This window comes from Callorhinus ursinus, unplaced genomic scaffold, assembly GCF_003265705.2.
Source record: "Callorhinus ursinus isolate GAN/ISIS: 27379988/994484 unplaced genomic scaffold, GSC_fseal_2.0 scaffold15, whole genome shotgun sequence".
In the NCBI taxonomy this organism is placed as follows: domain Eukaryota; kingdom Metazoa; phylum Chordata; class Mammalia; order Carnivora; family Otariidae; genus Callorhinus; species Callorhinus ursinus.
The window spans coordinates 17,844,566-17,869,560 of record NW_027397077.1 but is presented as its reverse complement, the minus strand read 5'-3'; the positions used below and the strand labels follow the sequence as shown (position 1 = coordinate 17,869,560).

Below are 24,995 nucleotides of genomic sequence, written 5' to 3'. Positions count from 1 at the left end.
ACTGCTGGGGAGCCTGGGTGGCTCAGTCGGTTGAGCGTCTGCCTTTGGCTCAGGTCATGATCCTGGGGTCCTGGGATCAAGCCCCGAATCGGGCTCCCTGCTCAGCGGGGAATCTGCTTCTCCCTCTGCCTGACGCGCCCCCTGCTCATGCTCTCTCTTTCTAGCTCACTCTCTATCAAATAAATAAAATCTTAAAAAAATTTTTTTAAACTCTTGACTGCAGATAGAACAAACATCAGCAGTTCTCTTCGGAGGGTGGGATCAAGGACATCCCAGTTTCCCTTCTCCTTAATGGGTCCTGCCCTCATGCTGTTTGAAATTTGAACATGATTATTTTTAGAACCAGAAAAAAAATGCATTTGCTTTTCGAGAAAACACTGCATTCAAATACTGATCTATCTGTATATATCGATTAATTTTGATTAATTTGATATGTATATCAAATATTCACATGATAAACGAATTCATTCATATATGCCTATCTTAAAGTAAGCCAGTGTTTTGGCAAAGACAACCCAGGGCCAGTGACACCAACAGTGTTGCCTTGGCTTTCAATGGGCTCCTGTCTTTCTGACACACTGTCGAGAGGTTGGAAAACCAGAGGCCACATTCCCATACCACTTCTCTTGCATCCATCCCCTCCTCCTCCCACAGGGGCTTGGATGGGGACAGAAAATGCCACTAAATGAACATCTTTATGGACCTTAACAAGCCTCGCCTCACCCTGACCTGGGCTAGGAAAACAGAGAAGTGTTTTGCTAAGCTAAGCATAAGCAGCTATTTTCCCAAACAGGCACAGAGTGAAATCCCCTCGGAGACAGGAATCACTGTTTTTAATCCCGTGAATTGTGCAGCAGGTGATCCTCTATACTGGGATTGGATTTCAAGGGACTTGCTCTGCGCTGAAGGGCAGATGCTCTGCACTGAGCAAACACACCGCACAGTGAAGCTGGAGGAACACCACAGCCCAGGGGTGAAAAAGCAGACATGGGATGCCCAGCTCCTCCAGCAGCCTTTGTGTGAGTTGCTGGGTTTTGTTTGCATTCCTCAAGGACCCCTCCTTGCAGACGTGGACGCACACACACCTAAAGGACATGGCAATGTTTCTGGCTTAACAAACCTAGTTCAAAATTTCAGTCACTGCCTCTATCAAGCCCAGGTGGGCTCTGCATAGGACCATCCCAAATGCCGGCCACCGTCTATGTTTTCTCAAATTAATAACAGTTAGTATCCAGCCAGAGAGGACAAGGAGCCACATACTACGCCGTGTGCTTTATGTTCGTTTTTTTTCACTTTGCCCACAACATACTTCTGAGGTTAAGAACAAGTAATCATGCTCACGTAACAGATTTGGCAACTAAGGCTTTATGACAAGTGGTTTGTCAAAATTATAGCTAGAAAGTTGTAGGGCTCCAACTGGAGACCATGGTCTTTCTGGTACAATCTAAGCCATTGCCTACCTCACAATTCCTATACCTCAAATGCATGGTTCCCCTTCCAGGCCCCATGACCCTCTATCCAGACCTTCTAATTCTTAGGGACAGCAGGAGCCACCAAAAAATTCACACACACACACACACACACACACACACACACACACACACACACAGGTGGGTTGAAGGCTTTGAAGACAGCTATTCAAAAACAACAGTCAGATTCACTAATTAAAGTAGAGAAAACAGTATTTTGGTGGGACAATCAATACTTAAAGGAAGAAAGGATCCAGTGTAGACACAATTTCATGAATACCTTGTTAGAAAACGACATGTTCATTTTATTTTAGGATTTGCCAGAGAGCCTTTGTTACGCTAAACTGCACTGTCAGCGTCCAAGGGAAGGAGGATATTCTACACTAAATAGCATTTCCCAGGACTTGACCAAGGTCGAGCATCTTCCAGGACCAGTACTACTCAAAGCATGTACTGACAAAGCCTGGGCTAGCAAATCCCAGAGCATTACCTTCACCAACAGTTCAGAGTCCCAGACACCAAGGTATGGCTTGTCAGTGTAATCTAACGCCTCTGCATGAACCGCACAGAGAAGGGCACACAGTTTCCCTCGAGGGACTCACTAGAACAATGCTGAGAAGGGAACATCTTCAGTATTATTCCATACAGGGCACATGTATGAAGGGACACCAGACTCTCAATCTGGCTCCATGAGTCTTAGCTGCGTAAAGGTTCCAAAACTTGAGTTGCTTCCCATGGAGCCCTACAATCTCCAAACCATTGGCATTCCACAAAGCACTCCTGCTTCATCCTGCACAGCTGGCTGCCAGTAATTTATACAGTAAAAGAGATAACTCCTCAAGTCCCAAAGTGTGCATATTCAGACACAATTTCGAAGATCCGGTGTCATAAACTATTTTCATTGATTACAGAGGACCTACCCATTTGCAGCCCTTGAAATTCCTACCAGCAAGTATCGAGTATGCGGGGAAAATGGAAAACAACTGAAAAGACAAATGAATGCCCATGCGCTCAGAAATGTGAGCGGGTGGCACAGAACAGAATACTGGTGTTCTGCAACATTACTTAGTCTGGAAATATGAAGCAATACAAATGCTAATGGGACTGTAAGCTACCTTGCAAACTCTTATTGCATTGTTGGTTAATTTTCCATATACCCAGGGCCCGTCTCCTCCACGAGCTTGCACAGCCAGGCCAGAGGACCATTCCTTTCTTTAGCGCCTCCTCAAGTGCCAAGCACGCTGACCCTGCTGGATAAATCTCTGCTGAGTGGATAAATGCCTTCATGTTATGGAGGCATAGAGGGTATTTACTTATTTTGTACTCAATGTGGTAATGCTGATGGGCATATTCAGCACCTGATTATGGGCTGTCTGATGTAATCCAGACTAAAATAAAATCAGTTATTAAGCACGTTGAGGAATACAGAGTGTTGGTCATGAGTTGACAGTCCAGTAGCAATTAATTCATTTTGCAGGTGGCTTTTCTCTCGTCCCTTTGCTTTTGGTCACTGTCCAGTTAGGAGACAGGAGCCTCATCAGTAATTTGAACAGGGAAAATTTAATATAAAGAATGGCTAATGAGTCAAAAGTGGTTAACTACCAAAAAGCTTAAAAAAAAAAGGTTCTAAGGGAAATAAGAGAAACAAACGCAACCAGTCCCTTCTCTAGAACCTTCTGGTCTTAAATGCTTCTGTGGGCAAGTAAACTAGCACAGGTCCAAAGGCAAGTAAGATCAAAGGCGGCTTTCTATAGGTGCCTGGGTGGCTCAGTCAGTTGGGTGTCCAACCCCTGGTTTTGGCTCTGGTGGTGGGATCGAGCCCCACGTCGGGCTCCGCACCCAGCATAGTCTGCTTGGGATTCTCTCTCTCCCTCTCCCTCTGACACCTTCTCCCCCCCCCCAATATAAACAAACCAATAAATAAATGAAATCTTAAAAAACCAAAACCAAAACCAAAGGAGGCTTTCTGTGCGATGTCTGTATTAGGAAATCCTCACTCCCCTATAGACACTGCGGTTTTATAGTTGTTGATTTTAGTTGTCCATATTAGAGATGCATTTGCAGCAAGATAGTTAATACCAATCTTGAATAGCCTCAAATTTTACTTCCTGGGGAAAAAAGTCATGTCAAAGTCTAATAAAACTATGACAGTAATTAACCCAAATCACACACCAGAACATTAATACAGCTATTTGGCCACCACTGCTAATACAGATGCCCTAGAAATACAATGAATTTTCCCACTGACAATGGCGAAAGCATGCTCTTTGTCTTGGTGAAACTTAGCCATAAATATCTGTGGGCAACTGTTTCATTCCCCCCAATTCCACCGTAACAATGAAGTTCCTACATCTATTATTAAAAAAATATTGGTGCTCGTAATGCCGAAGTGACCACACTTCCACTGTTAATTGCAGAAATTTAAAAAATACTCAGGCACAGTGGAAAAAAAAAAAGAACAATCAAAATCAAAGTTTATTCTCTCGCGCAAATATTTCAATGTGTAGACTTCTAGTCTTTATTCAATGCAATCTCCAATCATTGTTATCATGGACATTATTACAGACCACATTTATTACGTGCCAAATACTGGGCTTTATGTGAATTAGCCCACTGATTTTCACAGTGACCCTATGTGATTGATAAACTGAAGTCGGATTCTCAGGGGCCCCCAACATTTTCCTGTTTCTCAAATGTGTGAAAAGTACATGTACAAAAACAACTTCATTTTTTTCCTGGTTATTAAATATTCTTCAACATCACTTTTTTAAAATTATTTTAGAGAGAGAGAGAGCGTGGGTGTGCAAGCGGGGGGGGAACAGAGGGGAGGGGGAGATGGAGGGGGGAAAGGATCTCAAGCACACTCCAAGCTGAGCACAGAGTCCAACAAGAGGCTCCATCTTACCACCCAGAGATCATGACCTGAGCCAAAACCGAGAGTCAGATGCTCAACCGACTGAACCATCCAGGAGCCCCCAACATCACTTGTGGTGTATGTTTATGATTCCACTGCATAGATAGACTACAATGTATGTAACTCATCTCACCTGCAGACATAGAGATTGTATTCAATTTTTCACTATTTTTTTAAAGTTTGAATGAGCATCTTTACAGCTATGTGCATATGCATGTTAAGCTCCTTAGGATAAACTTCTAGAAGTAAAATCGCCAGGTTTCGAAAACTCGGTAAAGCTACAATTTTGGACTGATGGTCACACATGGCACTGCAGACAGACTTTTCCAGATTTCACTCCCACAGAGCATGGAGGGACTTTTCCCGATGAAGTGTTTAAGTGAATTCTGTTCCCCACCAAAAGCAACCTAATGAGCAGCTCAAGTCCACTCTTTTATATGGTCCTTAATACCGTAAATACAAACACCAGTCCACATTTCTCCACTGGAGAATGAGCTTGCTATGAGATAATCTAATAGTGCCTGGGGCATACCCGATATTTCATCCTAATTTACTAAGTGAAACGACTGACGGTACAAGCGAATAAAGCCAAAATCATTGCCGAGAGAAGGACAATTTCCAGATAACAAAGACAAGGAACCGAAAGCTCTTTAGGCTGGACTTCTCAGTATCATTTAGAGTTGCTACTTAATTTTGGCTATTAGAGAGGGATTCTGGACTATCCAAAGCTGTAGGATTTCATGGCCCAATCTCATTTCTGGCTCACAAAATAAAACAAGACAATAACTGCACATCACGAGAGTAGGGCAGGATACACGTAAAGCAATGTACATATACTATCATGTCACCATGACGCTGTTCCTGAGTCGATACGTTGGGTGAAACAGCACCAGAACAATGTCCTATGTCCTTCTGCCATTTGTTAAAAAAAAAAAAAATCTCTGGAAGGTTCCACACTAGTGTTGCCATAAAGTGCATTTTGTGTTTGGACAGAAAGTAAAGCAGGTAGGACTCCCTCCCAGGTAGTAGAAAGTGTGGGCTGTAGCACCGTGTGTTACCCGAAGCAGAGGACATCAGACAAATGATAACTCGAGGGAGACGAATAAGCCACGAAGCTTCATATTCAAAACCAGGCAGGGCTCATTCTCTGCTGATTTGGCCAGAGGATAGCAGCCCTGATGAAGCAGTGTTAGCAGCTAGAGTTGGAAAGCTCTGCTATAATCTAGGAACCACAGGACAGACTGACGGTGACACTTAAGAGACAGTAAATAGCTAAACTTACATGCAGATACAGACACGTATATCCATGCATTTCTCTCTCTCTTCCCTCTCTCTCTCTATATTTCAGAACAGAAAGTATTAGGAGGCCAATAGAAAGACAGCTGATCACAGAGAAAATGTAAGCATATTCCTCCTCTCTTTTGCCCTGTGTCAAAAAAGCCTGTCACGTCAAGAGGTCAAAATGATAAATTCTTCCATTTCTGCAGTCCCACCAGAATGTTAGCTTGGCAAGAAGTTGGGGGTAGATTTCTGCTGGTGGATTGCTTTAGTTTGGACAGTTCAGCTGATTTGAAAATGACATGCAGATTGGATAGCAGGTCACCTAGGGAAACAATTCTAGCTTACTCTCTTTACCAAAGCATAGTACTAAGCAGTTACGCCAGAGAATAAAAAAATATACCTAATATTCTAGAACCTGAACTAACAACCTTGGTTAATCACAGGTGTGGCATAATGTTGACTGTGCTTTTATTTCACTGATGATTTTATTGTACAGAATCCTGCACCTCATGGTGGGAAAGTCAAGCAAGAGAAAACATGAGTCAAGTTATGAGCAACTCCTGTGAAATGCCAGTTGCTTAAAAGTTTGGGTTTACCTACAAAATCAGATCAAAACTGCATAAGCTCGTGAGACCCCAGTACACTCCTCAGCTGGTGGGGGCCTCCAGATTGCCCACTTCCTCTGCCTTGTCCCTGGACACTATCTCAGTCTGTATGCCTACATTCTCCAGTGACAGGTGTCATCAAAATGCAGACACAGATACTCTGCCACCTGGCCTGGGATCGCTGCTTTTATTCACCATCTGTCACCAAATGACACCAGAATGAAAAGAAGGAGAAAGCATCATAGGCTTTGATGGAACGAGGAACTGAGGAGATGGAATGAACTGGGGGTGGGTAATCAAATATACCTTCCTAGGGTTGGCCTTTCTAGGTACATCTCAGACTGTGGGAACAGGGAAGATGCTTTTAGAAAAAGAGGACTGAAATCTGAGGTGTTTAAAATGGATGACTCTTATTTTACTCTTTCAGAGGAATTCCATGCACAATGTGGGAGAAGAGAAGGCAAAATTCTGCTTAGCTCTGTAAGTGGCGGTGACCTGGGGAAAGCTGAGTGACACAAAATTTCATTAAGACTGTGATGTAATAATGGGGCGCCTGGGTGGCTCAGTCGTTAGGCGTCTGCCTTCAGCTCAGGTCATGATCCCAGGGTCCTGGGATCGAGCCCCGCATCTCCCTCTCCCACTCCCCTGCTTGTGTTTCCTCTTTCGCTGTGTCTCTCTCTGTCAAATAAATAAATAAAATCTTTAAAAAAAAAAAAGACTGTGACATAATGGACATCTACCCAGAACAGTAAGAACCTAAAAGATTGGCTTTCTCAGGTTTTACCAGAGTCCAGGCATGCCACAGGAAAATCACATACTTTGGGTTCAGTGCTCCCAGAAGCTAGAAATACAAAGTGAAGGAAAGTTGATGAGAAATAGCTGAGAAACAAGATTTATGAGAAAATCTCTATGAAAAAGGGATTTTTATAGGACCAAAAATCATGAGGGAAAGAAGGGAAGCAGGAAACGAAAAAAGATGCACTAGCAAGAAATAACATAAAGCGATGTGCCTAGCTGGCTCAGTTGGTGGAGTATGCGACTCTCGATCTCGGGGCCATGGGTTCGAGCCCTGCGTTGGGTGTAAAGCTTACAAAGAAATAAATTCTTAAAAAAAAAAGAAATAATAAAAAGCTTCTGATTTATCTCTTAATTTTTAATACCAAGATTGAGAAATGGAAAAAAAATGCCACTAGAATAATCTATAGCAACAAGCTAAAAAAAAGTCTTCCCCAAATTTGTCAATCATACTAAGTCTTTAATTTAGGCGATGGCATGAGTGCAAGAGAAATTACTGGTGAGTGTGATGTCATACAATCAATCTGCACATTTCAGCACAACACTGTTCCTTTTCCCACAAGATGCTACTGGTATGGAAAGCACAGCTCACGAATCAGAAGGGCAATTATTCTTGCATTACAGCCACTGGCTTCCCAGAACCCTCCAGGGGTTTCCTCTCAGACGCACTGATGAAATAAAATAGATTTCCTAACAACAAATATTATAGAAATTCCTACTCAAAATGGACACTATTGTATTCTATGCACATTTGAGTAGCTACCCTGCACCAGACATTAGAGCAGGTACTGCGAATGCAGAAATGGGTCAGATAACAGGATCTTCTCAGCAAGTTTACATATGAGAACAGAGGGTGAGCCTGCATCCTGCTGTAAAACAGTGCTCTAAATATGATAATAATAAAAGACGGGAGTTTATGGGGCACCTGGGTGGCTCAGTTGTTAAGCCTCTGCCTTTGGCTCAGGTCATGGTCCCAGGGTCCTGGGATCGAGCCCCGAGTTGGGCTCCCTGCTCGGCGGGGAAGCCTGCTTCTCCCTCTCCTACTCCCCCTGCTTGTGTTCCCTCTCTCGCTGTGTCTCTCTCTGTCAAATAAATAAATAAAATTTTTTTTAAAAGGATGGGCATTTATGAACAAATACATTTTAAATGGAAAAAGAAGTGAACAATAATGAAAACTTGGGAAATATTTATCCTCCGTGACAATTTTTTTCAAAAGGAGACTTTGGGGCCGCCTGGGTGGCTTAGTCGGTTAAGCTTCCGACTCTTGGTTTCGGCTCAGATCATGATCTCGGGGTCCTGGAATCCAGCTCTGTGCTGGGCTTTGAGCTCAGTGGCGAGACTGCTTCTCTGCCTCTCTCTCTCTCTCTCTCTCTCTCTCTCTCTCTGGCCCTCCCCTCCCCCACCCCCATTCACGTGCTCTCTCTCTCTCTCTCTCTAAAATGAAAAAATAAATCTTTAAAAAAATAAATAAATAAAAAGGAGAACCCCACCCCCCCATATCAGGAGAGATTCTGAAAAATAATAATGCCCACTGCTTCTTTGTGTGTGTGGTGAAATGGGCACAGTTACATCCTCGGTAGGAGCACCGTGGTGCCACCTGTTCAGAAGACTATTTGAAAATGAGTATCAAGAGCTTTCAAAATGCTCTTTGCTTCATTGTATGGTTCCATTTCTAGGAAATGGTCTCTAGTCGAAGCAATCAATCTTCAGGGTAGGTTTAGGCCAGACTAACATGGATTTTATGCACAGGTAACCAGAGGTTCACTGTCAAATTCCAGGCAAGGATCATGACGAAGGAAAAGTGCTACCCGTCTCAAGCGAACAGGTAGGATGGCCTGGAGGGCTGAGGTCTGAAATCCAAGGGGACATTTCAGATACTTGCACAAAAGTTCATGGGTAAGAGAGTAAGGGCTTCTAAAAGGCTGACAGCTCAAAAGCCATACTTACCATATCAAAACCCATTAATATGATTACTATAAGGTTAGCTAAGTTGAAAAAAAACCAGTCAAATTATTCTTTGGCATGGTTAAGCCTTGTATGCAAACAATGTGATAGACTGTCAGAATTTTTCACATTTTAACTGCTTGTTTTGGCATTTTATAGACTAAAGTTCTATGTAACTTCCCTGAAAATTTCCCTTTCAAACGACATTTGTTGCGTCTCATGATGCAATGGAATCACCAGGAGAGCAGTTAGGTGTCTGATTCATTTTTTTGATGATGACAATGTTTCAGCATGAACAAAGGTGGAAAGAGTAATGAGCTCCTATAAGCTCATCACTCCGCTTCATGACCAATCTTCTTTCATCTGTATCCTCACATCCACCAATTATGTTGAAGCAAATCTTCAACCAATGTTTTATTGGTAACTAACTTCATACATATTTTTAAAAGAAAGGGACTCTTTCAAATGTCTTTCAAGAGATTCCTTTAGCATTTGGGGTATGACTTGATCATTGCAAATTATAGTTTATAAAGGCAAACACTGAAAATATGGTTTAGCAGAGAGGCGCCTAGGTGGTTCAGTCCTTTAAGCATCCAACTCTTGATTTCAGCTCAGGCCATGATCTCAGGGTTGTGGGATTGAGTCCTGCATGGGGCTCTGCACTGAGCGTGGAGTCTGCTTGGGATTCTCTCTCTACCTCTGCCCTTCTCCCCAGATCATGCAACTGTATACTTGCTCTCTCATAAATAAATAAATAAATAAATAAATAAATAAATAAATAAATAAATAGGTTTAGAAGAAAGTCAAGGAAAAAACAAAAGAACTCTGATTCTATTTTTTACCAGCAAAAGACTTAAAAAAAAGGGGGGGCTGCATTTGAAATAGCATAAACACCCCATCTGTCCATAGTTCAATGGAAACAGCTCACTCTTTGAAAATGTTTCCCATTATTTATTCCATAAAGTCTTTACTTGTATTTGTTCCATGGCTAAACTGCCCATACATTTAGCCAAATCAACTAAAAATTACAAGATGGGATCTGAGGGATCCAGAACTCAGATTATATATTCTCCCGTGCCTCCTGGATTTTTGCCTATGATTGACAAGCAGAAAAATGTCCAGGCAAATTTGGAATGCTTCCAAACCCACTCAAGTGATACCTCCATATCATGGTGGAAGAAGCCTGGCCACTGTGGTCTGACTGCACAGAAACTGGAAGACACAGAAATGACAGCGTAGGGGTGGGTTTTCACTCAGTGACAGGAATTTCCGGAAGTGTAAAGAAGGCTCCCCTTTATTCATTTATTTAAAATTGCATTATGTCCTAATAACAAAAACAGCACATGTTCTTTAGAAGGCTTTTTGGCTACGATCAAGTGAAGATACAGAAACACTATGACAAGGTTAAGCCATCCAAATTCCCACCACACCGGTCACCAGAGCCGGAAATTGGGTCACATGCCCTTCCAAATTTTCCATACACACATGCACACATGCAGCAATATGGAGGAGATCATGTGTGACAAACATTACATCTGGAAGAACAACCAGAGTGGTTAAGACAGGGGTTCAAATCCCCACTCCTCCACTTATTAGCTGTGTGACCCAACATCTGGAATCCAGTTTCCTCATCTAAAAAATGAACTTACCAAAAGCACTTCCCTCATAAGTACCAGGAGTACTAACCTCAACGTGACATGATGTATGTCAAGTGCTTAGATGAGCACCTCATAATACGTACAAATATGTGTGTTTGCTCTTAATTGCTTTGTTTAGTCACAGTAATGATATTTTATCAATAATAGTATTATTTAATAATGTGATTTTTGTCACTTAGGTCATCCAGAGTCTCCATAAAGTGTAACTTTTAATGGCTACATAATATTCCAGCTTCAGGATGGGCCTGATTTACATCATTTCTGAAAGACTGGGCATATCGACTTGTTCATTATCATAAATAATAGTGTAATGAACACTTTTGTGCCCAAACCTTTTCCACCATTGGAACACCTTTCTCAGGATTAAGTTTCAGTCCTAAAATACCATTTTGAAAGACTACTGTAAGTAGGGGTGGGTGGTAAAGAATAAAAAAACACCCATATTCCACACTGAGGGTTTGTTTCAACCAAAAGCTGTGGTGAAAGCAGAAATGGTTTTGAAAACCCTACACGAATCCAATGGTGGATTCTGGTACTTTGCTCCGAGTCACAAATACAAGCAAATCCTCTTAGACAGTCACAGCCCAGACAGGGATCCCACCTCTAGCACCGACGGTGAGAATCTTCAAATGTGGGAATTTTAGGAGTACATCCGAAAACACAGCTATATGGCTGATGGCTGTCAGAGGCACTTCCTGTCTCAAACAACACTAAGTTCTAAAGTTGAATAAAAGTTCATCGTCTCAGAATTTGTCCAGTGCCAATGAAAGATGCACTTTTGTTTCTAAGACATTCTACATGTTCAGTGTCTCCTCCCTACAGTCAGGATACACTCTGTGGCTACAACCCTTTCAGTGCATGGATTCGATTCAGTCCTACCACCTGTTAATGGTGAGTTCGAGGCATGGAAGGTTAGGAACCACTAGACCTTGCTGCCTTCCTGGACGTAAATATCAAATTACCTAGCATGCCTTTCAGAACACTCACTGAACTTGTCCACCCATGAAACCTAAGAGAAGGCCAACAGTTACAGATACATCAGCTTTCCTGGAAGGAAGTGAAGAATATGGGCATAATATTTAGTGTCAGGCAGTTCCAGCTTTGTGATGTAGGGCAAAGTCACTTAGCCTCTGATTTTTCTTTCTCCAAGTCTGTTAGGAAAAATCTCCAGAACAGAAATGAGGGCCAGGATGGGAGGTGGGATAAAATCCACAATACCTTATTTGCCTACTTGTCCTAAGGATCAAACAATGTAAGTAAAGGCAGTTGACGAATTGTCAAGCCCTGTAGAAAGGTAAAATGGTATTAAAGTATTTGTTCTAGTTCTTTTATCAATTAGCTACTTAATCTCTCAAAAGTTTAGGACCCATAAAGAACATAATGTCTAATTAGGATTAGTAAATCTCTAAGATAGTGACCGTTCAAGCCTGGTGACGTATCATGGTGGTAATTACTCTGAGATATTTACTGCCTGCTTTAATGACTAAAGTTAATTTCCTAGCATTATACTACGTTTAAAAAAATTTTTTTTTACTGAAAGTACTTTTGAGAATCCCAGATGTCTCCTCTGCCAGAGATTGCTTTCTGAGATGATGCTGTTTGGCCACGCTTGTCATTCCACTTAACAGTATTTCTAAAAACATAAATAATATACTTTGTGTCCTTTCTAAAATAATAGAAAATCAGAAGAGGACTGAGGAGGAAAATCAACACCATTCCTCTGTATTAAAAATACATAATTTAATTTAACCCACGTTTCAAAATAGAAAGACTATAGCAGGATAGAAATTCCATGGAAGAGATCCTTGAGAAAACAAATGTCTAGTTTTTAAGTATTTTCTGACTAGTTCATACTTGTTCTTTATTAAATACATAATTCAGTATCATTTTCATTATTATTTAATATACAAAACAGTGAATTTAACTTTTGGACTATTTGGGGGGCGGGGTTCTTGAAAAGTCTATTTCCTGAGCGTTCTGGATAGAGAGGGTCCAAAGGTCTAAGTGAAGTTTATTTCATACAAGGGATACCATCTAGAACTCTGTTTTCTGAGCAGATCCCTACTATGCTATGGGATTTTCTAATTTGGGGGAGGGCTGTAGAGGACTCACTCCTCTTTTGCCCCTAAAAGAGGCGTGCCCCCAAAATTCACATTCATATACCAGTAACATGAGCATGTCAAAACTCCTGAGAGTGTTAATTTATTTATGTGGAAATGCTTGCTCAAACCAGGAGTTCTTTAAAGAACACTAGGTGCTGTTGTGGAGTTACTTAAGTTTTCATTTGCTGGAACAGTCACAGGTCTGGAGGAGTAATAATATCGCCTTTGGCAGAACATCCTGAACTACATTTAATAGGAGTCATATTCTCACTTTGCAGCAGGAAGATTACATGAGCAAGATCTAAAGGAACTGGGAAGGCCATCCTTTACCAGGTCTATTTCATACCATTAGGTTTTACAACCAATATCTCCTTTATAGGACTAAGTGGAGCAAGGCAATCAGTTACAAAGAGAATCTGAGAGTTTGCCCTTTGCTTAAATGCATGATAATAGTAACTGGCTAGGGGCTTTTTTGTGCTTCTGACAGTGGGCTCCTAATGGTGTCATCTTAAGCCAGCTTAGCCCCATAATTTCACTTTTCAGATGGATGGCTTTTTGCTTTGTGTTTTGAAGATGAGCTGGTAAACTGTGTTTTTTTAAAAAATCCTTCTGTGCCATAAAAGAAACCTAAATGGAAGGTCTTTTAAACTGTAAATTGCAACAGAGTGTAAGTGTGATTGGCATTAAAGGCCACTGCAGCTAGGGGCCATCCACCTAATTTGGCCTTTTATTGTGATAATTATAATCAGGTTTCAGCCAGGTCATCAATCTGTCCTGAAACACAGAGGGTGGAGAGATAATGTGATATTATAAATGACGACTCTAATTTTTATATATCAGACATCTAAGAACTATTTGCAAAACACATGACTGAATTCCCCTGCAAGAAGTTCGATCGGTGGGTTTCCAGGTTTTGCAATGTGCCTGCAAAATTAACTTTCACAGCAGAAAGCAGTCGGGTGAATTTGCAATGACAACACCCGGGCAAAATGCACATATGAACTGATAATCATAATCATAGCCCTGTCCGGCTCTCCAAAATTAAAATGGAAGCCGAAGAAGACAGAAGGCCCATTCAATACACTTGCACAATGCCCATAAAACAAGTAAAGAAATAAACACAACAGGAGAAAACATCAAATGCAAAAAGCAATGAAATTACTAGTATCAAAACAACGAGGATGTTTCTACAAACCCGATCGTGAGCAGCATTCATAAACCCCTCTGACCTGCTTTCTTACCCCAGAAGTGTTATTTTCATTAGTCACCAAGTTACTTCAGATGCATGCTCCCAGAGCCTGAAACTAATTTTCTTCCTCCTCCATAAGAACATAAAATTCCCACAATCTTGGTAATAGAAAGAGATAATTTTTCCCCAGGTTCCAGCTACCACCATCTCTTTTCTTTATGACAAACGGGTGACAGTGTATCCTCCTAGGCTTCTCTCCAGCCTGAAGCTCGCCACAGTGTTCCTGATGAGCTCCAAAAAGCTAACCAAGTTGGTCCCCTTGCCCAAGCCAGTTTTTCAATGGCTCCCGGATAAAAGTCTAGAGTTGATGGCCTTCAAGGGTCCGTGGGGTCCAGCGCCAGCCCTAGCACCTTCCTGTAGGTCCACGGGCACTCTGTTCTCCCACACTGGAGTCATCACGCATGCTATCCTTTGGACTTGAGAACTTCTTGACCCCCCCATCGTGTGCTCTTGAAGCTCTGACTATCTCTTTTCTTCGCTGGACTTAACACCGACTGAGTTATGCATCCACTGGCACATTTCTCTGATGAGTATCTATTCCTCTAACAGACTATGATTTTGGCAAAGGACAAAGACCACATGGTTATGTGTCTACCAGGGTAGCCCCGGTGCCTATCAGAGAGACTGGTATACACTTGGCTACAAGAAATAGTTGGTCAATGAAAACTGAAAGGAGACAGATAATTCTATACACAGAAGCTGGAAAGACCTAGATACTAAATGGGTTCTTTCATGGAGGATGCAGAATGGTCCATGATCTGCTGGACTCGTGGTATAGAGTCCACTATTGTCATTTGTATGCAGAAGAGTCTTAGAAGTCCTTAGTTAGGCAGCACCCAAACCAAATAGTAAAAATCTTTTTAGACATACTTCTCTGGCACACTGAAGGCCACACAGGGGATGTAGCTTTGACACTGTCGATGACTGACAGCATCACTGCCTACCAGAGGCGCCTCTGACACCAAGACCTCTGACACCAAGACCATCTCTGCTTCACAACTTGTGATGGTAGATACTGCTCTCACTTTGCTTTATGGCTCAAGAATTTTTCAATGAAGCTTTTACAACAAGGATGTAATTGAAGGCACAGTACTTTGCTGGGTGTCTGGGCTGATTTTACACATTTGCCTGACAGAAAAACACTGCCACATTTCATCATTTATAAAGCGAAAGGGGAGAAGATTATTACTTTGGGGCGTGGGCAGATAAAGGCATGGAAGGTAGATTATCAATGGGATGGGCAAAGGCAGCTCGTGGACAGAAGTACTCCTGCAGCAGGTCACAGCCTTCCTGATCTGGAAACATCAAAAAATGCCTAGTGTTGGCAGAACACAGCTAAGATGTGAGCAGAACTGCTTCTGGGCTTCTGAAGAGTTTCAGCAGCACCCAGAGGCTCATCAGCCAACCCCCCAAAGCCTCCTCAGGCTCACGAGGCAAACACATTTGCCTCCTGGCCCCATGGGTTGGGGAGGCTCGGCATCAACTCCAGATGGCCTCACCAGAGACACGGGGTCATAGGTGGGGCTTGGCTCTGGTACTGAGACGTCGAGCAAAGGCCACCAGAGCTTGGAACGTCCCAGATCCAAAATCTTTTACAGAAGCAACGGGGCTGAGGGAGCTGCATGGAACCCACCATAAAAATCCAGTTTTGCTGGGCTTGAAGCTAGGTTCCATAGGTGGCTAATTAAAAGCATGTGCTTTGGAGGCAGGGTAGTAGAAAACGCAAAGCTCTCACCACCTTAGCATCATCCAAATTTTACAAGAGGTGCTGGCAGGAGAAGTGGTTCAAAAATACAGGTTTCTCCAGTGAAGACTTTCCCTTAAGAGTCCTAACTGGGTCAGGTCCTGGGCACGGCCACCAGGGCGTCCACCCCAGGTCTACAGCTCTGGGGAGCAGAGGGGGGCTATGGGGTTTACAGGATGGTAGGAAGCAGCATAATATTGAGGTTGAGAAGAGAGGAAGAGCCTCCAGAGTACGGAAGCCATGGGTTCAAATCCCACCATTTTCCAGTCCTGTGACTTTGGCCCAATCATCAAACATGGCTGTTCCTTGGTTTCCTCATTTGTCAGGTAGGCATAGATGTTCCTACTGCACAAACCTGAGGCATCAAAAAAGGTAACAGGTATAGACCGGCCGACAGAAACGTCGAACTCTCCTCCCTAATATTATTTGTCACAGAAGGAGCAGGAGGACAAAGATGGAAACATCAGAAACATGTACTCTTTCTCTCTCCCACATTCCCTCCAAGGTGGAAATCTGTACCAACCCGCACTGATTCACAAGTGCTGGGAAAGCGCTCTCTTTTCCTTCCAACTTCCTGCTCCCAGTTGCCTTCCACAGCCCCCTCCCCAAGGGAAAGGCAATCCTCCTTCCTCAATGGCTGGGCCACTCCAAGAAAAGCAAGCACAGCCCTCTCTCCCCTGGAGCTGTCCTCCCAGCTCCCCAGCCATCCCCAAGTCAGAGGGGATGCCCCTGCTTCTAGCCTCCAGCACTAAGCAAACCTAGCCGGCGGAGACAAGACCCCAGTCCTAACCCCTGGTTCCTGGGTTCGTGAGCCAGGTTGGCCTTACTCTGCTCAGCCTCTCCAGGGACCAAGACAGGTAGACTCATGTGAGCTCCAGTCCCCGTCATATCGCTCAACCTGCCTTATCACCAAACAATGCTTACGCTTGAGCTTCTTCTGGCCCAAATTAGGAGGAGGCACAAATGACCCGGCTCCCCTACACCTCTGAGAATTTTACTGCTTTGATAAATACAAGATGGAGTCCCCAACAGAGGACAGCATTTCCTGAAACCGCTCCCTAAAATGTGAGAACAGAATCTGCGTGGCACTGGTGCTTCTCTGAGAAGTGGAGCAAGGGAGGCTCCGCAGGGTCTCAGCAGTCTCTCAAGAAAACGAGACGCCCACAGAGTAGGGTCTGAAGGAACATCACCTGCTAAGCAGAGGGCCGGCTGGGCAGGAGTAGGGGTGGGCTGGTAGTTCTCACAACCTGCGCTGCACTGAAGAATCACGTGAGAAGCTGTTACAGATACCGATGCTCAGGCCACCTCCCAGACCAATGCCATCGAAGTCCCAGGAGAGGGACCCAGGTATCAGTGTTACTTAGCGCTTGCTCAGCGATCCCACTGCACCGCCACCGTGAAGGACAACTGTCCATGCCCTTTCAGCCTACTAAGTCTAGGGAAGAAGAGAAAAAAACCCACAGATGATATGTCATAAACCCTGTTCAGGTGAGCATGCCTTGCCTCTCCCACACAGCGAAGGCTAACCACTCTACTGTCCACATTACTGTTATGTTTGGTGGCTAATTTTTTACCACTTCACTAATAACAATGCATGTTGTTGCTTCAGTGGTAATGAAAGTGGACATTGATTGAGGACTTCCTATGTACTGGGCACATAGTCATTTCACCTGTGTTAACTACTACAGTCCTCACAACAACCCTCCAAGATAGGTATCTTATTATTGGCTCCATTTTCCAGATGAGAAAACCCAGGGGCAGAAAGGCTAAGTGAACCTGACCGAAGTTAACCGTTACTTATGGGCAGAACTGGGATTTAATCAAGCTGTTGGGCCTTAGAATCCATTTTCTTTATCAAGCAGACTCTCAAGTGATGTCTCTTGCTTTCATTCAATATCTTTATGGTCAGCATGGAGAATATTAACACCAAACAAGCAGAGGTCCTTGTCTTAAGGAGCTTGCAAGTGTGTGGATATGTGCACGCATCTGTGTGTGTGTGTGTGTGTGTGTACGTGTGCGTTGAGGGAGAGAGAGAGGGCATGGAGTCACGTCCTCGACAACAGGGACCATGCCTTACTCAATCCTCTGGACACTACGCTGACCGCCGTACATGGGACACCATCGTGACTCCATGACTTTGCAAAGGGAAGTAACAAAGAACCGAGAGAAGGGCTACAGAGAGAAGAAGAGAGGGGCATGTGTTCAGGGTTACCTCATTCCCCTTCGATGAGGGGGGACACGGCCACACTTGCCAAAATGCAGAAGGGAACGCACTTCCTACTCAACCCTAATCTTCAGTGCGCATCAAACACAAGGACGAGTGAAATGAATTGCCACAAACGGCAATAATTCACAGGCCGTAGTATTTAAAAATCTGTAACGATCACATCATTATGGATGGCAGTGCCTCTAACCAAGTAGACACTAATAAGGGATCTCCTAAATGAGGAGACATTTCCAGCACAAATAAGGCCACATAAAGGCTGCCTGGTTTACACCTTTGCCAGTGGAGAGAAACTCACTCCCAGGAATTAAGCAGTCACTGGGGGCCAGTGGAAAATTCGAGGAGGCCCTTTTACTTCCAAATGGCCTCCCCACCATCTGCAGGCATCCGGGCCCATATCATACGTTGCTTGTCTCGCTCTCAGATGCCTGGCGGCTCCAATTAAATAACTATTTATTTCACTAGCCAAGGTGTTACAACTAATTACTTTAGCTCCTCTTGAAAGTAGTAAGAGAGACGTGTCGATGCTCCTTGAGGAAATTTGAATTTGGTTACCTCCTCTTGAATTAGTGAGTGACAGCACCAACAACAACCCCTGGGAATTCGGAATCTCGTCCCCCAGCCAAGGCCATCCGAGGACTGAAGCACCCTCCACCCAAATGCAAGTACACTGGCAGGAGGCACACATCTGATGCACCCCAAGCAAAATGTTTATTTATTTGAATGTTACCAGTTCTGGGCCAGGCTTCGGGATATGCAAGACTAAGGGTTCAAAGTATTCCCTTTTATTTTAGCAGGTCAGCTCTAGTTATTACTAAGTGCCACCATCATCGTTACTACTTTAACACATTGTATGGAGTGCTTCAAAGTCTGCGCCATGGTGTTTTCATACATACGATCTCATCTGAAGTTCACAACAAGCCCATCGCTATCAATATTTCCATCTGATGGACAAAAGGAATTGAAGCAGTGAAGGAATAGATAGATTTGTCTAGGGGAACATGGCAGTGAGTGGCAAGTTAGAACTGTAGCATAGAGCCTTTCACTCCAAAACCCCAACCCTTTCCAGCGGTTTTCCTAAACACTGATTTCATCATCGAAGGGAATCGAAGCATCTGGGGAAGGTTCTGGAATTGGAATCTCCTTCTCAGAGAGCTGTTATGAGAACTGAGTGGGATAATGTATGCAGAATGCTTGACAGAACTGGCAGAGGGCCTGACACATGACCAGAGTCCATAACTGTCACCTATTTTAAAAAACTATGTTTATATTCAAAGAGAATCAGAAACTGGAAATCTCTTTCTAGAAGACTTGTGACTTTACCTGTCGGAACTGTTTTAGCAGGATGAGGACATCTATACAATGTAAAATAGAGAAGAACCAAAGCTTTAGGCTGCTTTCCATTAAAAAAGGGGGAAGGCTAGTCAGCCTACCAAGTGCAGATGTGGCCCTAAATATTCATTTCCTTTCCTGAAAGATTTAGGAATTGGCTTTGTGTTAGTTAGCTGCTTGCATTTCTGAGACATCTGGCGCTAAACCCTATAATTGGTTGTTGTTTTTTTTTTTTTTTTTAAAAATAGAACCAGTGCCTGGCAGCCACCTTTGGAGAGTGACTAAAAATAGAAATAATTCACTGAAACCTCATTAGAATGGTGCTCAAGGATGCCAAGCTACCAGGGAAAACACTGCAGAAAGTCGAGTAAGACCTTAGTAATAGAATCTAGAAGTTCTAGGAACTGCATTATCAAAGAGTCAGAACTGGGTATTGTTTCAGAGATATATGATTTTATTTCATACATGTGGTGCAAACCAATTCCTAGTAGTGTGATTTTAAGAGTACTCCTGACCAAACCCATTTATTTGATATATAAAAGTTATCTGTTAGAATCAAAGGACTGATATCAAATGAATACTACATAAAATCGGTTGATAGTACTCAATTGATATACACAGATTAAGCAATTCTTCTCATTCAGTGTTGTCTATAGGACTGATGTGCTTAATTAATGCTTTCTTCAGCAACAGTCTTGGCTTACCTCAACTTTGGACAAACCCAAATTCCAGGTAAGCAAGCTCTAAATTAGTGCTATCGTATTATTTTGTATACAGCTACCTAGGAATTTGCATGCACATCAAAATCATGTAATTTCATAGATATTCAGAAAACACAGAAGGCTAAGAAACAGAATCTGTTTTACAAATGTGTCCAGATGAGTCTATGTGCAGGTATGTTTCCCAGATCTCACAAAGAAAGCCCAAAACGGAGAGGATCCAACATTAATAATTTTCTCGAAAGACACGTGGGCAGTCTTAAAGAAATGAGGTGAGCCCCAACTACTGTGCCTTTTACTCTATCCCATTTGGACACTTACTTGTTGCAAGTTAAAAGGCAGGAAGGATAAAATATTTCTATTTTGGAAGTTCTCCCCATTGTCTCTGTCTCCTAATCCCTCACAAACCAAAGGAGTTGCATTCCTGAAAAACACCAGAGTTGGCCAAACAATCTTACAAAGATCAAGGTGCAGAGGAAAGGGGGTTACTGGAAACTCATACAAAGTCTCACACAGATAGGTGAAATTCAGTTTCTTACTGGTTTGTTATCACATCCTGTAAAAATGGTTGAATGGATTCCCGCTAAATAGGAAGCATCTATGCAAACTGGTCTATTTTGAAACACCACCCAAACGGTACATGACATGTGCTTTGAAAGTATGCGTCAGAGGCACCCTCCAGAAATAGGCTCTGGGCTTCAGATGGGTACAGACATACCATATATATATCAAGACGCTACAGACAGAGAAAACAAACAGTAGTTTCAATGTAACGCCTAAATACAAAAGAAAATTGTAAGCTTCTTCTCCTATAGGCAATCCCGTGTTGCAGCACCACAGGTGAGTAGCATCAGAATTCATACAGTTAAAGATGGCTAATCATTCCTCTGGGATAATGCCTAGATGCACGGAGACTAACAAGACTTTCAGAGACAGTAACAAATCCCTAAAATAAAACCAGCATCCTGCCCTGGGAAATTCTGCGAAGCCATGGGACCAGGGTAGCGCTGTGATTGGCAGGGACAGAGTCTCCTATCACCCCCCACAAGGGAGTTTCACTGATCTTTGAGGTTTTCAAACCAGCTCCCACTGATTTCAAGTTCAAAGGCATTTGCACATGCTCTTACCTTTGTTTATTTTTCTATGTCTGAGGGAGTGTTTTATCAAATTGGTGCTCCTTTCACAAACCATTGTAGCATCTGGGAATAAACACCCATGTGGGCTCTTTAATTTAAAGGGGCATAGGTGAACCTGGAATACCTGGGCTGATTTAAAACGGGGCCGATTTAAATATTTTGGCATGTAAATCTTCATACCTTGGTTGGCCAGCGACTGGGGAATTCTCAGGCAGGAAATTTTTAGTTATTCCTATGGCTATCAACGAGCAGAAGAATGCAAACAGCTCCCCCATCCACTGAGATTACAACGTTGAAGTGTCCTCAAATACTTACCTGGTAAAGATGAAGCAAGGTTTCTCAATCTCAGCACTGACATTTTGGGCTGGATACTTTTTTGCTGGGAGGAGCTGTCCTGTGTATTGTAGGACATTGGGCAAGTGTTCCTTGTCTCTATCCCTTAGATGCCGGGGCACCGCCACCCCAGTATGACAATCAAGTGTCTCCAGACATAGCCACAAGGCAAAGTCCCTGCCCCCCCCCATAGGAACCACTGTCATTAAAAAAGTGAGTAAGTGACTGTTGAAATCTTTACCCCATCCACTCACATTATCCTTATCTAACTACACCATTCATTCAACACTCTATACCTTTTTATAAAAAGGAAGAAGCAAAAAAAAAAAAAAAAAGCTGTCATCAAATGTATAACGTAATTACAGGCAAGAGAATAGAGAACAGGACCAAAGTTCTTCATTATGGACAGAAAGAATAAGAACACAGTTTTAAGTCACAAGATACTAGCTCTTCAGGTACCAGCAAAATTAAGAGAGGCCCTGAAGCACTTCTATACATGTGATAATAACTGGAACCAATGATATCTACTTCTTTCTCTACCCTTTTGAAGAGAACACCAGCTTCTCTGATTCGGTATTCCACTAAGAGCACAGACCCTGGAGATGGGCTGTTGCTGTTGAAATACTGGCTCTAACTTCTATTGGCCTGTGTAGTCTTGCGAAATCGACATTGAAAAGAAGCTCCATGCCTCAAGCTTCTGCATCTGTAAAATGGGCATAATAATACCTTGAGGGGTCCCAGTAAAGGTTAAATAAGGTAATACTGAATATAGGCACTTTATTTTGGCATTTTACATGAATTAAGTCCACATAAGATATTAACTTTTATTAGCAGTATTTGTATTCTATTTATTTATTTTAAAGAGAGACAGGGAGTGTATGCGCATGCAGGAAGCAGTTGGAGGGGCAGAGGGAGAGGGAGAGAGAGAATCTCAAGCACACTTCTTGCTGAATGTAGAGCCCCAGCGATGGGGCTCAATCTCATGACCCCGGGATCACGACCTGAGCCAAAACCAAGAGGCCGACCCTTAACTGACTGAGCCACCCAGGCGCCCCCGTATTCTTTTTAAAAGCATCTTTTCAACTAGATCTGGGGGAGGGGAGGAGGAAGAAAAAGAATTGCCGCTTCCTTCTCTACTTGGGATGCAAAGTCCTTTATCTGTATCTCCCAAAAGCTGTAGTCAGCCAAAGGACCTACGAGATCACACTTCCAGGAAGAGCAAGGCTAGGAAAAATGAGAACTGGATCAGGAGTCACGGAACCAGGATTCTCTTGTCTTGGTAGATGCCAAGGAGCTAGAGGATCATGGTCAATCTTAAAACCCCTCAGAGCTAGGTCTCTAAATTGTCCTGTTTGGTGGACCGCTATAGAGTTCCTAATATGTCCCTATGACAATCAGATTCTATGACTTCTATGAGAACAAATGGCCCAAAGAACTAAATTCTAAACTAAATGACAGATTCTAAACTATTTTCACTTAGTGATATACAGAGGGGCAGAGTACTTGGTAACCATCCTTGAAGTGCAATGATTTAATTAAAGAAGATTTTCACACGGTCTTTTTCAAAGTCTCTTAATTATGTGATGCTTTGCCAATTATTAAATTGTCCTCTGTAATGTCCGCTAAGAGGAAATTTGAATTACAGGCCATTTGCAGACAAGAGATGGACTGAAAACACCTGATAGGCTATAAATTCAATGTTGTACATCCACAAATCTACTCCAAACTTGCATCCGGACATTAAAAATGACTCCAGCCTTCACTTAATGGTAAATCCTATGAAATCAATTAGCTGTTAAAACAGCTTAATTGGAACATATGTATTTTAATTTTTGTGTGTGTATAAAAAAAGCCTTCCTAATCAACCCAAAACATTCTGAAATTACACTTCTAGGTAATGTAGTGAAAGAAGTGAACTTGTAACCGGATAAAACCGAGGATGTGGAAAAAGTGAGAAGGATGATATTCAAACATCAGCAACTGGCAAGGAAGAAATTAAGAATCATGTCAGTATTTGCAACTGGCCTGAAGAGCAGTCTAAGAAGGAAGTTTTACAACTCACCACCGCTCACTGACTCAAACTCACAAGTTCTCCCACGAGAAAATAGTTACTGGCTTTTGGGGTGGGTGTTGGTAGATGGCTATAATTAGTAATTCCTTTTCTCTTTTAGTTCCTTTCCTCCCTCCCTCTCTTCCTCTTCTTTCTGCTCCTTTCTCTCTCTTCCTTCCTTGCATCTGTTCTTTCTTTTCTTTTTTCCTATGCAGTAGGGGCCCTTGTTTCACATTCCCAATAGGAATGGTCAAAAGTAAAAAAAAAAAAAAAAAAAAAAAAATTAGAGCTAACTATAGGAATGATAGCAAATGTATTCTTCATTTAAAAAAGGAAAAGACTGCTCTCTGGGCTCAGACCTAGTTTGTGGCAACATGGCGAAACGCACCAAGAAGGTCGGAATCGTGGGTAAACACGGGACCCATTACGGTGCTTCCCTCAGAAAAATGGTGAGGAAGATTGAAATAAGCCAGCACGCCAAGTACATTTGCTCCTTCTGTGGCAAAACAAAGATGAAAAGACGAGCTGTGGGGATCTGGCATTGTGGCTCCTGCCTGAAAACCGTCGCTGGTGGCGCTTGGACCTACAACACCACTTCTGCTGTCACAGTAAAGTCTGCTATCAGAAGACTGAAGGAGTTGAAAGACCAGTAGAAGCTTCACCATTTGAAACATTACTAGCCTATAATAAATGGGTTAATTTATGTAACAAAAAAAATAAATAAATAAAAAAGGAAAAGACTCCTAGGGGATGGTCAAAAAAATAAAAAGATCGATTTAGCTCACCATGCATAAAAGGGATGAGTTATACTTCCACAGTGGTGTTTTGCTTTGTAGAAAGATGGAGGAAAGAAAAAAAAAAAACATGCAGACAGGAGAGCCCAGTTCTAAAATTCACAAATAGGGAACTTCATACTTTAAAATGAAATATTTACCATTTGGAAAATGTACAAAAGATATAATTTTTATATTTTTTCCTTGATATTTCATCTCCCTTACCTGATCTGCCTTTCCTATTCCAATTATAAAATGATGCTACCACTGAAGAAAGGATTCAGAAGCCAACTCTTTTCAAAACCTCCAGTTTCCCAATTACTTTGTGGGCAAGCTAGTATTCTGAGGATACACTGACACTTTTCATAGAGAAAGGCACAGAGAAGATGCTTAACAAATACTGCAGAATGAACAAATGAGTTAGCAAATGAGTGCATGAATAAATAAATGAGAAAATATTACATTTTGTTCAGTTAGAGAATCTGAAGGAGAAAAAGGGGGACAGAGGAAGAAAAACACAGACATGTAAAGAATAGCAAGAGCAAGAAAAAGCAAAGAAACATACATAGAGGTGCCCCGAAACACACAGAAACTAACCCATCAACTATCACAAAGAGACCCCAGAAGGATATAAATAAGAAACAACCACAGGGAAGGCAAGCTGGTG

The 24,995-nt window shown here is 42.5% G+C and overlaps 2 protein-coding genes across 4 annotated transcripts in view; one reads left to right on the top strand and one right to left on the bottom strand.

Annotated features, from left to right (window-relative positions):
- The window catches only part of PTPRG (protein tyrosine phosphatase receptor type G), a 692,071-nt gene that overhangs the window by 172,122 nt on the left and 494,954 nt on the right, over positions 1-24,995 (bottom strand). The gene's annotated exons all lie outside the window — the stretch shown is intronic.
- LOC112834119 (large ribosomal subunit protein eL43-like) lies at positions 23,906-24,270 on the top strand. The gene has a single exon (XM_025885591.2). It carries the CDS (start codon positions 23,930-23,932, stop codon positions 24,206-24,208), a length of 279 nt encoding a protein of 92 aa, XP_025741376.1. The 5' UTR covers positions 23,906-23,929; the 3' UTR covers positions 24,209-24,270.